This window comes from Heliangelus exortis, chromosome 20 (genome assembly GCF_036169615.1).
Source record: "Heliangelus exortis chromosome 20, bHelExo1.hap1, whole genome shotgun sequence".
Taxonomy (NCBI): Eukaryota; Metazoa; Chordata; class Aves; order Apodiformes; family Trochilidae; genus Heliangelus; species Heliangelus exortis.
Genome location: NC_092441.1, coordinates 4,206,694 through 4,222,838, shown reverse-complemented (window position 1 = coordinate 4,222,838; position 16,145 = coordinate 4,206,694). Strand labels below are relative to the sequence as shown.

At 44.1% G+C, this 16,145-nt stretch overlaps 1 protein-coding gene across 4 annotated transcripts in view; it reads left to right on the top strand.

The window, feature by feature from the left end:
• The first annotated feature begins 1,652 nt into the window (after window positions 1-1,652).
• The window catches only part of RAB11FIP4 (RAB11 family interacting protein 4), a 93,801-nt gene continuing 79,308 nt past the window's right edge, over window positions 1,653-16,145 (top strand). For all 4 annotated transcript variants that reach the window (XM_071763891.1, XM_071763887.1, XM_071763886.1 and 1 more), the window contains exon 1: window positions 1,653-1,796. In XM_071763891.1, the coding sequence (XP_071619992.1) occupies window positions 1,653-1,796 (144 nt within the window). The remainder of the gene's footprint in view (window positions 1,797-16,145) is intronic.

The following is a 16,145-nucleotide window of genomic DNA, read 5'->3' as shown; positions in this document are numbered from 1 at the left end:
GAGATAAAAGCTGAATGTCCCCACATCTTAAGAATCCTGCTCTAACTAGACAGCTTCAGGGAATTTTGCTGATCAAATATTTTCTTTCCTTTTTCCGATCTCCTTATATCTTATCCTAAATCCTTTGTTTCCCAAGGACTGTATCTGATCTCTGCACTTTGACTGTTTTCCAGTGTGGAAAGACCCTTTTGTACCTCAGTAAAGGAACAGGAGAACTCTTTTGTGTTTGTTGTAAAACTAAATGAAGGTCAAGATGGCAAAGACTGGAAACAGCTCCTTATTTCTGTTAGAGGGTGGATGTGTTGGAGCTGTGTTGTGGATTGACAGCTGACCTACAGCCCACGGTGCTGTTAATTCAGCCTCTTCCCAAACCCTGAGTATACACATGAGAGGGATGAGAGACTCCTGCTCAAAGAAACAAAACTTCCTGAGGAGAACACTCCTATTGCTTCCTAGAGAAGAGATGAAATTGACTGTCTGACTCTCATTGTGAGGTGTTGGGGTTGCTAAGGGCCATAGCGATGTCTGTTACTGCAAGAAATTAATGGATACTCTCTCAGTTCAAAACCTACTGCATTTTCATGGTCATTTTAGATGGACAGCTTTATCAATCACCCACAAAACATCACTTGGTGATCGATGGTCACCTGAGCTCAGCAACCACGGGGGAAAGCGCTGGCAGTGGCATTAAGTCCATGAGCCTGACCCAGCCGTACCCCATCATTCCCGGTCTGGGGGACAATGCGGGAGCAGCCAAGAAACCAAAACAGAGCAAGAAAAAGAACAGACGGAGAGATCAAATTAAAACAAGTCACGGAGCCCAGCAGTTCCAGCAAGCTTTAATGAGGGATGCTGCTCAGGCAGAGCCATCCCTTCCTTCCCAGCTGTGTCCCATTGAAGTGTGGGGGAGCAGAGCCTGACCGGAGCACAACGCACCCCGCGCTCTGCTCCTCGCTTGAGCGCAATGGAGCTCAGGAGGAAGCTCTGCTTGTCCTCCTTTTCCTTAACTGCCCCATAACTTTCTACACTCTGCTTTCGTCCCCCCAGCCCAGGACCAGTGACATTTTCTCCGTAGTGTCACAGGTGTTTGATTGCTGGCGGGGAGGAGGTCTGGAGCAGCGCAGGGACTGCCGATGAGGAACCCAAGGGCTGCCAGGCCTGCTATCCCCAGCTGCTGGAGGGGAGCGTGCCGCCATCCTGCCTCCCCCTGCCCCATTCCGTCCTCCCTGCGGCGATTTTTGCTCCTCAGGAAATGCTCCCATCGCTGCCGCTCCGTTCTCTCCCTGCGCTCCGCCGCCATTCTCCCCGCTCCCTCCCCTCAGGCCCCCGCCCCGCCCGCACCCGCTCCCCTCATAGCAGCGCCCCCTGGCGGCGGCCCCGCCCCTGCCGAGCGCGGTTCCCACCGCTCCCTCCCTCACTCCCTCCCTCGCTCCATCCCCTCCATCCCTCCCTGCCCCATTGTTCTCCCTTCCTTCGCTCCCTCCCTCTGACCGGGGTTCGCCTCCTCCCTCCGCTCGCCTCCATCCCTCCCTCATCCTCCTCCTTCTCGCTGTCCCTCCCGCCCCGCTCCCCGAAGCTGATGTCACGCACCCGCTAAAGGCGCGGGTGATCATGGCTGCTGCGGCCGTGGCCGTGCCGCCGGCCTCCAGCTAATGCCCGTGATGGAGCCGGGGAGCCTGCTGCGGTTCCTGCGGAAGCTCAAGGAGGTTTTCGACGTGTGCGACGAAGATGCGGACGGCTTCATCCGGGTGGAGCACTTCGTCGCCCTGGGGCTGCAGTTCGGCCAAGGGGAGGAGGTGAGTGAGGCGACCCCCGGTCCCGCCGCCCGCCCTGGCCCCCGGCAGCCTCGCAGCTTGCACCTGCTGCTCCCGCTGTGAGGAGAGCGGGCCAGGGCCAGACCCCACCAGAACCACCCGGACCCCCCCCCCGTCACTCCTCTTCCCTCATCAGGGCCCGGATTCCTCTATCCCTTACAGACATCCCCATTCCTCTCTTCAGGGAGGCACAGACCTCACGGGGCGGCGCGGTCTCCCCTCAGGGGGTCCCAGAGCCCTCCCCAGGGCGGCCTGGAGCTCCCTTCTCTCACGACCACTCAGTGCCCCCCCCTTTTCACTCCGAGTCTTTCCTAACGACACCTCAGATCTCTCCCTCAGGAAGCCTCCCCCTTCCCTCAGAGCGGCCCAGACCCCCAGGGCTGCCCCTGCTCTCTGTCCCTTGGGGGAGAGGGAGCCGTCCTCTCCTGTCTCCTCCCTCGGGCCGTCCCGGTGCTCGGGGGTCTCCCTGCCTTTCGGGGAGATGTGTTTATTCTGGTTTTCTACATCATTCCTGAACTGCGTCCTCACCGGGGTACCAGGTTCCGTGGGAGATCGGGAGCAAAGTCCCGGAATGAGGGAACCGCAGCCGAGTGCCGGCCGGGGCTGCCGCCGGGGCTGCCATCGGTGCGGGGTTTGGGGCTGCCCGGCCTGCCCAGGGGAAGGTGAGCTGTGGCAGTGACTTAACAATCAGGGAAGGGGCACCCCAAACCCTCCAGGTGATGCCCTGGAAGGGGGTACCCCATGCAGCCCTTCGGTGACACAGCGTAAAGCCGGAGTCATGCCACTGGTCTTGCAGGATCTGTTGTGTCAGTGGGACCACTGTAAATCTGTGACATCAGTGTAAATGAGAGTGGGATTCAAGCCAGTGTCTGTGAGGGTCATGATGTGTTCGGTTTGAGACTGTTCCCTTAAGTGATTCCATCAAGAGCTGCAGCTCCAATGAAATTAACCAACAAGAAACACTTGCTTCCCCTAGGAGAACTCTCATGATTGGGTCTAGAACAGGACTTAGTAAACCAGCATCAGCTGACCTTTTAAAGTACAATAAAACAAATTAATGTGAGGAGCCAATAAAATGATGGTGTATAAAGGGATGCCAAAAAGGCAGCAAAACCAGAGTGAATTCACAGTAATTGTTAGAGCAAATTGCTTATTTTTGGCTTACTGCTGGTAATGAAAAGCAGCTTGTGAATGAAATTGGAAGACCAGGAGACAGAAGGCTTATTGCTTGCAGATAGTCTAACAGGTCTCTTAAATGTTTTCTTAATGAGAAGCTGGAGTTTCTTGTTTTAAGCAGAAAAGGAGGAGAAATGAGTAGTAGTAGAGAGCTTGATTGGTTTCTGGATTCAGTTGTCTCTTGGTAAGTTCCATAATTTTATGTATACTGGTATTTTTATATCCTCTATCAGATACACTGCATCAGAATTGCTTTTTGCATTACTGCATTTATTTGGAGGCAGATCAGTGATTTGCAGCACTGAAGAAGGCTGGTCAGATTCCACCAGATGTTTTTTACCAAGATTTCAGTGTTGATCATAACAATCCTTGGTTTTGGAAGTCTCTGTGGCTGCAAGAGGGAAGAAGGTTCTTCAAGATGGAGAGTTCAGGTGGTGTCGTAAGCTTAAAGTGAATTGGAGTATATTATTTGGAAAATACTTAAATGGAATGTAAAGAAAGAGAAAACTAGAATTCTCAACAGTGATGGCAGTAGAAAAGTACCCGTTGTCAGTGGTAGTATCTAGGTAGGTATCTAGGTTTCAGGGTGGATTTCACATTGGACAGACATGGGAGAGATAACCAATGGTGAGAAATTATCCTTTGTATTTTGTTCCATTCTAAATGGCAGTATTTAAACAAGATACTTGTAAAACTGGGACAGAGAAGGTTTATCTATATATCTGTCAGGGTTACAATAGAACCTGTTCTGGTGCTATTGACTAGCAGTCCCTTTACTTCCAAGGACTGTGTCAGCTGAGTAAATGGGATTTGGAAATCACCAAAAGAAGCTTGCTAGGGAAATACAGAATCAATTTTCCAAGTGCAGATTAACTGCAGAACAACCACTGCGAGTGAGCTAGTTAGGTTTTAAGTCTTGTTAAAAATGAAATTCATGTGTTATCAATCACCATTGTTGTTTGGAGGTGGTAAGAATGTATTCTGCCATGTAGCATGGGGCTTTTTCAGTCCTGGATCTGCAAGATGCAGAATTAATAAGTTTTGTCCTAAAAGGCATGTGGCTCAAGCAGAGGAAGGGAACAACTTGGCCATGCTAATTTGGCACAGCCAGGAGCAGAATCTTGTCTCTACACTCCTGCTCTGGTGGCTGAATGAACAGCAGACCAGGCGAGCAGCTGTGAGCTTCTTGTCTGCACAAAGAGTTGTGGAATGGATGCTTTTGTCCCATCTGACTGTTGGCATTTGTCAGAGTTGTCTTCATTAATCTTTCTCCGTGGTCATTAATGAGCAATTGAACTCTTGGTGTAACGGGACCCAAGGATGAAATAAATCCTTCAGAGGTGCTGTTTTTTTGCTCCAATTACAGCAGAAACTCCTAGCTGAGACTTTTGGTTCAGTACTTAAAAATAGCAGGTTTGGGCCTTGCTTCCCTGTAGAGTGATCTGTTGGCTGTTTGTGGAGAAATCTGGAGGAAGACATGAAGGGCTGTTTCCAGAGTGACTTGGCTAGATGGGGTGTGCTCACTAGCTGAAGAAACACTTCACATATCAATGAAAAATTCCAAGAGTCACTTGCCATCTGGTTCCCTTTCACCAGGGAGATAGTTGCACTAGCAGCTGAGTGTCTAGGAGCATTGTGAGTGACATATTCAGCAAGTCCCAGCTCTGGCAGTGGATTGATTGTGTGAATGTGTATTTCAGGATAGTGCCAGTTGATGTTTCAGTATGCCAGATTCTGCTCAAGCTCTACGTTCAGTTTTCAGCAACAAGGGAAACGTGCTAAACATGCTGATGACTTCTTTTTGACATACATAACCACCTTTTGGAGGTGCACAAACCATAGAGGTGCTAAGACAGTAATCTTTGGCATGATAAGATGTAACAAATGCTCATCAACTTGAAGCAGTGTCACAGCTGAGAGGGAGCTTGAGTGGCTAATAAAGTTTTTTTTTTTATATCAATTATTCTTGTGAGTGGACTGGTAATTCACTTGAAGTCAATGGTTTACTAGTGGTGTAGAAGAGAAGTAACTGAAAACAAGTCCAGGTATTTTATGTGGAAAAAAAGGAAACTTTTTAGGCCAAAAGAAACTATTGAAATAGGGAGATGTTGGTTGCTAATTTTATTTGCTTCCCTTTGATGAATATCCCCATTATGGGCTGAAATTAAAGACATCAACCTCAAGTGCTGCCCAGGTAGCAGATTGTGGCTGCTGGCTGAGTTTAATGACTGTCCTAATGCTGTATTTTGACTTTGAGATGTCTCCCAGGGACACCTGATGGAGTCGTTCTGTAAACATAGTCGTTCTATTGCAAGAACTCATAACAAGCTTGTCCTGTAAAAAAAGGAAGAGCATAATCTCTCTATGACAACATGGAGTCTTTCTGAATGCTCAAGTGAATTCCAGGCTCCTAGCTATAGTGTTGCAGTTCAGAGTTGCACCCAGAAATGAGTGGAATCACTGCAAATTTACCTCAGTTTGCATGACAGCCTGGTTCATGGGTTCTTGATAATGTGCAGTGTGCTCTGGATTTAGCTGCAGCCATGAGAAAAAGAGGCTTTGGCTCTGAGACATTGAAAGCCAAGTATTGGTGTTACCAAGAGAGTTATGACTTCTTTTTTCTCTGTTTTTCATGGAAATAATTACTGAAAGGGGGGGAAAACATGCCTAGATGTAACAGGGATGGAAAGAGCATGTGATAGTGTTCTCTAGATAGGAGCAAAGTTGCCACACACTTAGACTCTTTAAAAGTATCTTTGCTGATGACCCAGATATTTCATACAATTTAGAGTGACTTGGAAAAAATGCAGTTCTGAAGTGGCACAGTGGGTATTTGGTTTAAAGATTAGTCCAAGTACAGTCATTGTAGCCTTCCTAATTTGATACAACTAGCAGTGAATATGTTTAGAAATTGTCTTTTGGTATGTTCTGAAACTAAACATGTGTTTCTGAACAGCTGGCATAAAGCTAGCTTAGTCCTTACTGTTAATCAAACATTTTCTGAAGCACTGTTATGCAGAGAGAAGTGGCAGGGTTGCTGTGTGCTCAGGAGTTTAATTTGTTGTGTAATACGTTAGCATTTCAAAGGCAGGAGCTCTGAGGGGGTTATATGTGTAGTTAAGAATCGATTGTTGCTGTGTTTTGTGATACAAGTCAGTGATCTGAAATAGTAAATTCTTCCTGCCTAAAGGAAAGGCAAAAGAATTCCGGTAGCAATTCTTGATATTTAAATGCCTGTGATTTATAACTACCTCAGTGTTTACACTGAGTGCAGGTACAGTGGTACTGTGCTAGCATTACATGCAAAAGTCAAGAAAAAAGCATATGACTCAAGCAGAGAAGTCAGTACTCTGTCTTCTGTGTACAGCATGGGAGGCAGCATGTGCAGCTGGTGAAGTGACACCATTCTGCTGCCTAGCAAGACCAGGTATTTTTGGTATGAATTTTTCTCCCTCTTCCTCCTCCCCATACCTGATTCAATCCATGCTGTTAAGCTGTAAACTTGGTACTCTTTGCCAGTGCCATGTTTGCATGTTTTCCAGAAATTTGCTCTTCTTTTGAAAATCCTAGGGAGGATTTTGGATTTCTAGCACATACTGATTTTACTCCTCTAATATGATTAAATTTTGAGACAAAATCGCTGCAAGGGAGGGTAGGTCCTGATGGGGGAACAAGCCACTGCCATGTGGTATTTGTGGGGGTGATGCCCAACACAGAAATTTTCTTGGTTTCTAAACTGCATTGTTACCTACAATTTTGCACAATTGACTCGTGCTCAGCAGCAGTGCTTTTAAAGCAATAAAGTGAGGCAAAATCAATTGCCTTATAATGTTCAGACACATAAATGAGATTGGTTTTGTTTTCTGTGTAGTTGACAATATTGTTTCCCATTAATTTGATCTGATTTTAATGCTAATTTTCACAAGCATTTTAAAATCCCTGCTTTGATTTTTGCATCAGCCTGTCTGCTCAAAACCTGGAGATGAAGCTGTAACAATTCTTAAAATATGCAGTATTTTGGGAGACACACGTGGTCTCAGACCTAGATACTTGCACAGGCTGCTGAATGAATACCCACCCCTGTGCTGCAGGTTGTTAACTCAGCACAGGCTGTGATTAAGTACATGAATGATAAAAGAGAGAGTCAGACACAATCACTGGTACTGTAACAGATGGTTTTACAACAGCAATGTGAGTGTAGAATATATCCCAGTTTCTTTTTACTCAAGATATAATTGATGAGTATCACTTGGAGAGAATGCAAGTGTTTCTCTATAACCATGAATGCTGTTTTTACATTTTTTTGTGCAGTTATAACAAAAAAAAAAATAGGGCCCCTTTCCTAAGCCCTGCATCCAATTCAGCTTGGCTTTACATCAGCCCTGAGTGAGTGACAGGAGTGAACTGTGGGATCAAAATACTGCAGAGTAGACAACATCAGTGGACAGGGCACAGACCTGGAAAAATTACAAGGTAGTCTTCAGATTTTACAGCTGCTGTGACAATATAGTTTGGGTATAGTGCTAGAGGGTCATGCCAAAAGCTTAGAAATGTTAGGGGCTTTCTCTGTTAGGTTTCCTGAAGTTAGAAGGAAGGGCACTGGAGTGGGGAGGCCATTAGCCTGGTGGAATGAGGGGATCAACCAAAACCAATTTCTTCTTCTAAAGTGGTGTCAGTTTTAAAATTATCTGCATTTTGTTTCTCAAATATGTGTCTTTTCAAGTGTTCCATAACATCACACGTATGCCTGTGCTGTCAAACTGCTTTCCCTCTGCTCAGGGCTGTTCTTTGGAGAACAGAGCCATTCCCTGCTGTCCCCCAGCAGGCTCTGTCACACTGCCCTCCAACAGGGAGGCAGGGGGATGCTTTAGCACTCATGTAAGCAGCCCTTGGATAGGAAGCTTGCAAGGAACCTTTTTTCTGTAGGGGATCTTCAGCCTGTGGCAGTGTTTTGTGTTGTTCCACTCTGGAGCCCATTTCTGGTACACCTGAAGCAAGTTTGCTGATCAAGCATGCTTTGTGTTGTTCCCTGTGTGGGGGTCATTTGGGACATCCTCAGTGCCCGGTTTATTGTGGGGATTTATGCTGGGCCACTGCAGGCAGCTGGTTTTTGGAACATGGGATATTCTTTTCCAATGACACTTCTGTTGTTATGATAAAAAACTCAAACAAATGTGCAAACACAAACAGCTTTGTCCATATGCTTGCATGGTATTAATAGACTTGAGAAACTGTCCTAAAATATTGGTGATTTTGTTTTCAATTTAAACATATTTTAACCAATTAAACTGTATGGTGTGTATGTTAGGATTCAGGAGCTAATGGCAATTCAGGAAGTGTGATCTCAACACAGAGGACATTTGTGATGTTGCCACTTAACTTTTGTCCCAGTGCAGCAGTATATTGTGCCACCATAGAGTAGTACTGAGTCCTCCAGTCAGGGTGCTCAGGCCACCTTTCTCAGCATTGTTAGCTCTTGGGAGCAGGAGAAAGCTGTAGAATTCTCATTGGAAAAATTTTGTTGCAGGAGTTGTGCTGGGTTGGTGTGTTGTTGTACCAAAATACAACAGACCAATTGACAAAATTTAAATTGAAGCATTTGGCAAACAACAAGTGAAAATAATCCAAAACATGAGATTTTGCTTAATGCAAAGGATTTTTTTCTGTTCTGAGAAACCAGAAAAACATTGCTTTGACTTCTTTTGCTTGACAAGAAAGCTAAAATACCCAATTATTCAGCAAGTTATATATCAGCAAGTGCAGAGAGTTTGTGGATGTATAAGGAAAAGAAGCTATTCAGTACATCTCTGCCTAATTGGAGTCATGTTCAGCTTCCAGTTATCCAGAGCTGTGGCAAAGAGTAAAGCAATAGGTAGAGCAAAACCATGAATAATGCCAAGCTATGTAAGAGACCAGAAGCATATCTTTAGGAGAAAAAAACAGGGAGTTTGTGCAGGAAATAGGAACAGCTATAAAGGGTGGTACAAGAAAACACACAGGATTTTGACTCATCCGTATTTGTTTCTTTGGCTATTGGTTTTCACAGCTTGTGATCACAGTTGCCTGATCATTCCCTGGATTCAAGCAAATGAAGTCTGACTTCATTTACTGCATCCAAACGTTGGTGAAACTTGTGGATTTTAGCCTTCCTCATTCTTCATTTCTCCTTGAGATTATTTTAAAATAAAGAATCGAGGCGTGTTTTGAGGCACATCTTCAAAGGTGCTTTGATAATGTCAGGTTTGCTCCTCTTACTGAGCAATTACAAGGCATGGAAGTTTCCACTGAGGGAAGCTGCATCTTCCCTTCTCACCTGGGAATTGTGTGCCCTTTGCCAAATGGAAGCTCTTCTGCACAGTTGGAGGCATTTACTGGAAATTGCTGTGATATTTGCTCCCAATCAGACAGTCCAAGGTGTCTTGTTTGGAGAATAAAATTGGTTTGAACAGTCTGCTGCTGACAACTATCATTTAGGAAAGTGTAAATTTGGAGGTGAGTACATCTATAGCTGCCAAGTAACCTTAGGAAAAGGTAAAATATTCACAAATTACTTTAATTTTGCCAAAAGGGCACAGATTGCTTTTTCTTTGTGGGTAGGCCCATGTGATTTCTCTAACTGTATTTTTCTTGTAAACCTAGTGTGACTACTGTGGACTACATTTCTTTTCCAAGCAATAGTTTTCTTTCCCCCAAGGCATCCTAAATACATTTTGAGAAACTTGACAGTTGTGGTGTCTGGCAGCACCCTCTTGGTACTTCTGGCTCTACCTCTGCTCAAATGAACCCTGGGGACCAGCTACCAGGGATGGGTGATCTTCTGTATCAGCTTTTCCTTTGGGGTGAGCACTGAACATTCTGTGGATTGGCACAGGCTGGGACAAATTGCTGCTCTCAGGCTGCTGCCTGGGGCCACAGAATGGTGTGAGGAGAAGGGGGCACTGTGCAGCAGGAATATTTAATGCATGAGGATCAATGGAGCCTCTTGGGATGTCATGACATCATGAGCTGACTGTAATCACCACTGCCATTCCACAGCATCACAGCTCTGACTGGATGCAGTTTTCTGCTGGAGACTATGAAGTAATTCATCGTGGTCTGGCCTCTTGAGGTTATTCTCCCAGTTTATTCCTTCCTGCCTGCAGGGATAGCTTCAGTTTAGCCTTGTCAATGTTTGTGATTTTTGGGGGGTGGCTTCTCTTTAAATGGTGGTGATCAGTTAGCTCTAGCTGCATCATAGGAAATTATCACCTGTTTGGAAGGGAACAGAGCTTTGGAGAAATTGGTCTAAGTGGAGATAAACACAAATGATTTACACATTTTGGGTGAAAACCTTGCTTGATTGAGGTGGCAGAAAAAAGTGGCTATAAATTGCCTTTGGGTTTATTGCAGTTGGCTGCTGCAGCAGCTCTTTAGCAATATGCTCTGCTCAATGGCACTTCTTCTAATTCAGTGCTTGCTTTTGCTTGCATTTTGTAGGTGTTGCACTATTCTGTAGCACTGATTCCCTGAAATTACAGTAAAGGGTGAAGAGAGTAGGCGTGTAGACTCTCCTCTTATAGCAAGAAATTGCTAATATCTCTATTTCGGGGAAGAAGTGTGAAGAGATGTTCAAAATACCTTTTCTACAGGAGGAGGGGTTGCCATGGATAATGCTGGGAAATGTTGGGGCTGATTCCCTCCTGCCCCCCTCCTTAGTTTGTCCTGTGGTGAGAATCAGGTTCATTGTCCAGACTTCTGCATGGCACAGGATGGCTGAAATTCACTTGCATTCAGTGTCCTTGGCTTCACCAGAGCCAGCAACAGTAGCTGAGCCCATAGTTCCTCTGCCCACAAGGACACCAAGCAGAGCATCCTCTGGAGTGTCTTCTGCAGAGGCACAGATGCAGAACTCACCTTTTATTTTGGGGAATTTTGTATGAAGAAATGAGACTCAAGAAGAGTGATCTTGGCATGAAATGGGCAGAAAGGTCTCAAAGGAAAGGGGGAGGAAGCATGTTTTCTTCAAACAGAAACAGGGTATCAGTGTTTACACTATTTGAATGTGTGGGTGTTTATATTTTAATACTCCCATGCAAGAGCTCATTTCTAGGAGTAAACTACCAGCCTGGAATGGAAATTGATGTGAAGACCCAAAGCATGTGCTCAGTGCACACTGTAATTACACTGTGATGGCAATTTCAGCACAGGACTGAACTTTAACTCACCTTTTGAAAACTCATTCTTCCTTCAGGAGCTCATGGGGCTATTTACAGTATCAGTATTGAACTCGGGGAATGTCATAGGCTATCAGATGGGGAGGAAAGGAGAAGCTGTCAAGAGATTAAATTTTGATGGCATTTTAAATTTAAACCCCTAAACTGTGTTTGAGGCTTCTCTAATTCTGCTGAAAGTCAGTGACTCTGTAAAGCTCCAGTCAGTTTTGAAAATGTGGTTATATTTCTCAAGTACAGCAGAGGCTTATCAAAAATTTACCTTGGCCCTAGGAAAAGTCTCAGGAGGTGCTAGAGCCAATAACACGTTGTCCTCAACAGAGCAATTTTCCCCACTATCAGAACTGTCTTTTGTGCTTTCTGTTATTAATGAGGGAGTATTGTTCCCTTTAGGTGAGATTTCCATGATATTTGCTGCTTGGCATTTCGGAGACTCCTCTTAAAGAGCTGATGTGATTCCCATGAAGATTTTTGTGAAGTCTTTGTTAAATGGGTCACTAGATGCCAGATAACATCAGCAATCTCTGCACCACTTAGAATAGAGAGGAAGGCAAGTTTAGTGCAGGGCTGAGATGTGTGTCAGGTACTGCTTGAAACAAACACCTCACACAATTTTAAAATAGTCACCTTTGTTCAATTAATATCACCAAAATAAAAAAGACTTTTTCTTTTCTTATGCTGGGTTAACAGATTTAGGTCACAGGCTGTAAATGAGTGTGACTCAGCTGTGTGAATAAATCAGTTGGCTTGATTGTGGGATGAATTCACACTTACAAAGCTTGTAATAGGTAATGAATATTCAGGGTCTGCCACTAAAATGAAGACTTCGATTGCTATAGCTTTGGCTCTCACTCAGCAAGTGTTGATACAAAAGGGTGTCTTGGAGTGGCAGGTAGCAGTGCTGTTCTGATCCCTCTTTTTTTTTATTCCTTGCTGTTGCTAGTAGGAATGTAGCAGTGTGGGATGCTAACTGGTGGCTCTAGAAGACAAGTTTTATCATGCTGTTTTAATGCTCAGAGAATGTTTTCCTCTTAGCACTATTTGTAGACATCAAATGGAGTTTCATAGGTGTCAAAGAAGAGGATTTGGAATCTCTCAGTGGCTTGCAGAAGAATCTGAGAGCAATTCCTCACCCAGCCCTATAGGCAGAGAGGCAGCACCAGACTCCAGTTTTATCTTAGGGTAAAATGCTCAGTGCTCCTGAAACTGACTTCTGGATGTCTTGTCCAGCTTACCCAAAATAGCAAATGACTTCTGAGAAACAAAATAAACTCAGGATTTTGTCTCCTCTCAGGTATATGAGTTTGGTTATGGGTACTTCAGGGTGAGAGAGACTTTGTTCTGCATTTGTACAGCCTGGGATGGACTGTACTCTAGAACCTCATCATGGGAAACAGCACATCTCATTTCTGAGGAAACTGTCTCCTGCAGACATTTTTTTTCTTTTTTTGTCAAAGAGATGGTCTTTGATTCTGATCAATTGTAAGGAAGTTCCTTGGTCCTGAAACTGGTGCAGTAACAAGATGTATTTAGTGGAACACTTAGGTCATGCCAAAGAGGACAACTGCCCTGGGTTCTATAATCAGATACAAGCTTTGAGGTGGTAAAAACCTGCATCAGGCAGAGTCATGACATTGATTTGCACATTTTGCTCATGCAGGAAGCAGTCAAGAAATGCATTAGACTTTCCTAAGCTCTGTTGAGTGACTCAGCATCCTGTAATAGTTTCTAATTTATTACTGTTTGAAATGCTGTTCACAAGAGTATTTGGGAAGGGAAATAAAGATGCCCAAGTCAATAAAGTTAAATAATATTACCCAAGTTAAGAACAGCTTGCAGTAGAGATGTGAAGGGTTTTAAGTTGGGTATTTTTGCTTGCAATAAAGATTTCTTACCAAAGCCATTTGCAGAATTAGTTTGAAAATTGAGGTCAAGGTAGCTGGATAAGAAAAAAGGATTTGGCAGCACTGTGAAACTTTAATCAAAAAGGGTCTGTATAGCACCTCAGCAGAGTTCTCCTTGGTACAGCCTTTCACTGCCTTGCATGTGCCAAGTCTGAACTGTAGCTGATGCTAAAGTCCCAGAGGTGACAAGGCTGCTCTGGAACATGTCTGGTTTAGGTGTAACATGTATTACCCTGCCATGGCAATTTTATATGTAAAAACTGACAGCTCACTAAGGTTTTAACCCTCCTATAGAATTCCACAGCAAAAGTACATTATTCTTCAAGGAGAGTAGAAATCTGTAATTTTCATTCATTGCCATGGGTTTTTTTTTCCATCAGAGAGGTTAATTTATAGTCTGATTCCATTTTATTATCTGTAAGGAAAGCTAATCAGTGGAAGAAGCTGCTGAAAGCAGTTGTAAAGTTCTTAAGATACTTAAGGCTGGGCTAGACACCTGTCAGGAATGCTGATACCATAAATCAGTCTTCCCAAGTTACAGTATAATATTCCTAACAAGCCAAGTGTGCAGCCTCTTCAAGAGATAACTCTAAGGGAATAAGGGTAGAAAAGAGAAAGTGGAGACCCAGAAAGCTGTGTTGTCAGACAGAAGACTTGAACTTTCACTTATGCACATGCCTGGCTACGTGCACGTGTTGCCCTGACTTCAACAGAACTGTTTGTGGCCCCAGAACTGCCCTCCTGGGTGGTTGGCACTAGGTAGGAACCCCTCTATCCTGCTGCTCCCTTTGGAGCCCAGGCTCTGCAGTTGTGCTGAAGTGAGGTCAGACTGCTCAGCATTCCTGCAAGGTGAGATTCTGAATAGCAAAGCAGGTCTGGGAAAGACTGATCAAGATGTTCCAAAGTATATCTTCAAGGCAGGTCTGAGTCAACACTTTGAGATAATGCTGTCAGAGTAAATGACAACACAAAATACTCTGACAACCTATTTGGTCTGGAAACAAACACTGTTCCTTGGCAGTGATTTCTGATTAAACTCAGGGCTGTAGCTGCCAACAGCCCGGTGCTGGCCACTGTGACTCAAGCCATTGACTCCTCTTGCTTGGCATAAAACATTCAAATCAATAAATTCAAGTGAAAGATAGGAATCATCTTTTTATTTGAACAGATAAACTGCTTTATATCCATCTTAAGGATCTCTGAGGTCCACCTGAATCACAGACAGCAGTGAGGAAGCTCACATACACGTGCCACAAAATATGTAAGAGATGATTTTTGATATATGTGCCCTTCATTCACAGTTTGCACTTATATCTGACCTTTCAAAATAACCCAGGTGCAGAAAAGGTGCTTGAGTAGATCACACCTAATCTGAGCTTCCTGGTTTCCTGAGAGCTCTACTCTTTGATGTAAAGAGCAATCAGATTAATCAAAGCAATGGAGAAAATATCTGCAGGAAATTCTCTGCCGACTCACCCAAGGATACAGACTGTGAGCATTGCTTTCATAGGGAAGTCTTGCAGGTTTTAAGGGCAGAGACCCAAGACACTGAGCAATCCTTCTGGTGGCTGTGCAACCTTTCACATACTTAGTGAAATGCACGTGCTAATGCATTGCTGATCTTTTCCTTCATGTTTTGTTTACTCTCCTGTCTGCTTCTTATTCTTTCATCATTTTTTTCTTTTGCTTCCTATAGCTGTACTTTGAGGCCATTGGCAGGATGTATGTTCTGTCTTTCTTGCAGGAACAGGAGTCTTTCCAGTGACCATTGTCATACACTTTTCTACCCTTAAACCTCTCCTAGCTAAATTAGGTTCAGAGCTATTTGTAAAGTTTCCTTCCAGGGGATTTCAGAGAGACCTCAGACCCTGAAGTTCAAAAGTGTGAAGGGCTTTGCTTATCCAGACCTGAAAAAACCACTTTCACCATCAAGACAGCATCCTTGAATTGGGGCCTTATCTGCATGTTGGATAATCAGTGCATAGGGAGCAAAAGGACATAACACAATCTCCCCAAGCCAAATGACAGTAGGGGAATTTAAAAAAAAAAAAAAAATCAGGTTCCTATTCACTCCATGAAGATCTGTCAACATATTTTGACAGTTTGTTTCAGAGATGTATTAGTCAGCACAATAGCATATTAGGTGAAATTGTCATATCTGTATCTAGCAGGAAATTGTCCAAATTACCTGTAATTCTCTCGACTCTTGCTGTTTTTAAATAGCTTTTTCTTGTATACATCCTCCCCATCTCATCTTCTTCCTAAATCAAACATGAGGTGCTGTCAGCAGCTAGAGCCTGAGATGTGACATCTCATTTTCTCCTGTTATAAAAAGACTGAATGTACACTGCTGAACTGGACATAAAGGTGCTTTTCCTTTTCACTGTCTGGTCTGGGTGTTTGTGAACAGAGCTTGACCAATTGCCTGGAAACCAGAGATGGTGTGGTCATCCACCACTATTGCTCTTTAAGAGTATGTTGCTCAGGCCAAGAGAACAAACCAGCCACTGTATGGATTCAGACCATATTCTCCACTCCATTACTCAACCTGGCATATACTTTGTACCTTTGTGGAGCTCCACTGACTTCAAGAGTCCATAGGGGGTGGCAAGATGGAAAGAGAATCAGCCACATATAGAGAAGAACATCGTTTACCAAGGGCTGTGTTGGTTAGAGCAGAGCTCATAATTGATGCAAAGAAAATGAATGAGCCTCAGGATGATTGAGATAGAATAAAAGAGAGGAGAGTAAGGTACCTTTTCTGGTGTCTGTTCAGTGTGTTTAAAATTGACTTGGGTTTTAAAATTACAGGACAGACTGGACAAACAATCAGCCCTGACACTTTCAAATCAGTTAAAGGGCACTCAGCAAGAATGCAGAAGGAATAAGGATGGAAGCACTTTCTCAAAAGTCATCACTGGGGTTCTAAATGCAAATCACTAATGAGCAGTGCTGGGACACAAGTGACCACTGCATTGATTGTAGGTGTCTTTCTGTAGTGTTAGCTTTTTCTTACCAATGACAACTGTGATTTGTAACCT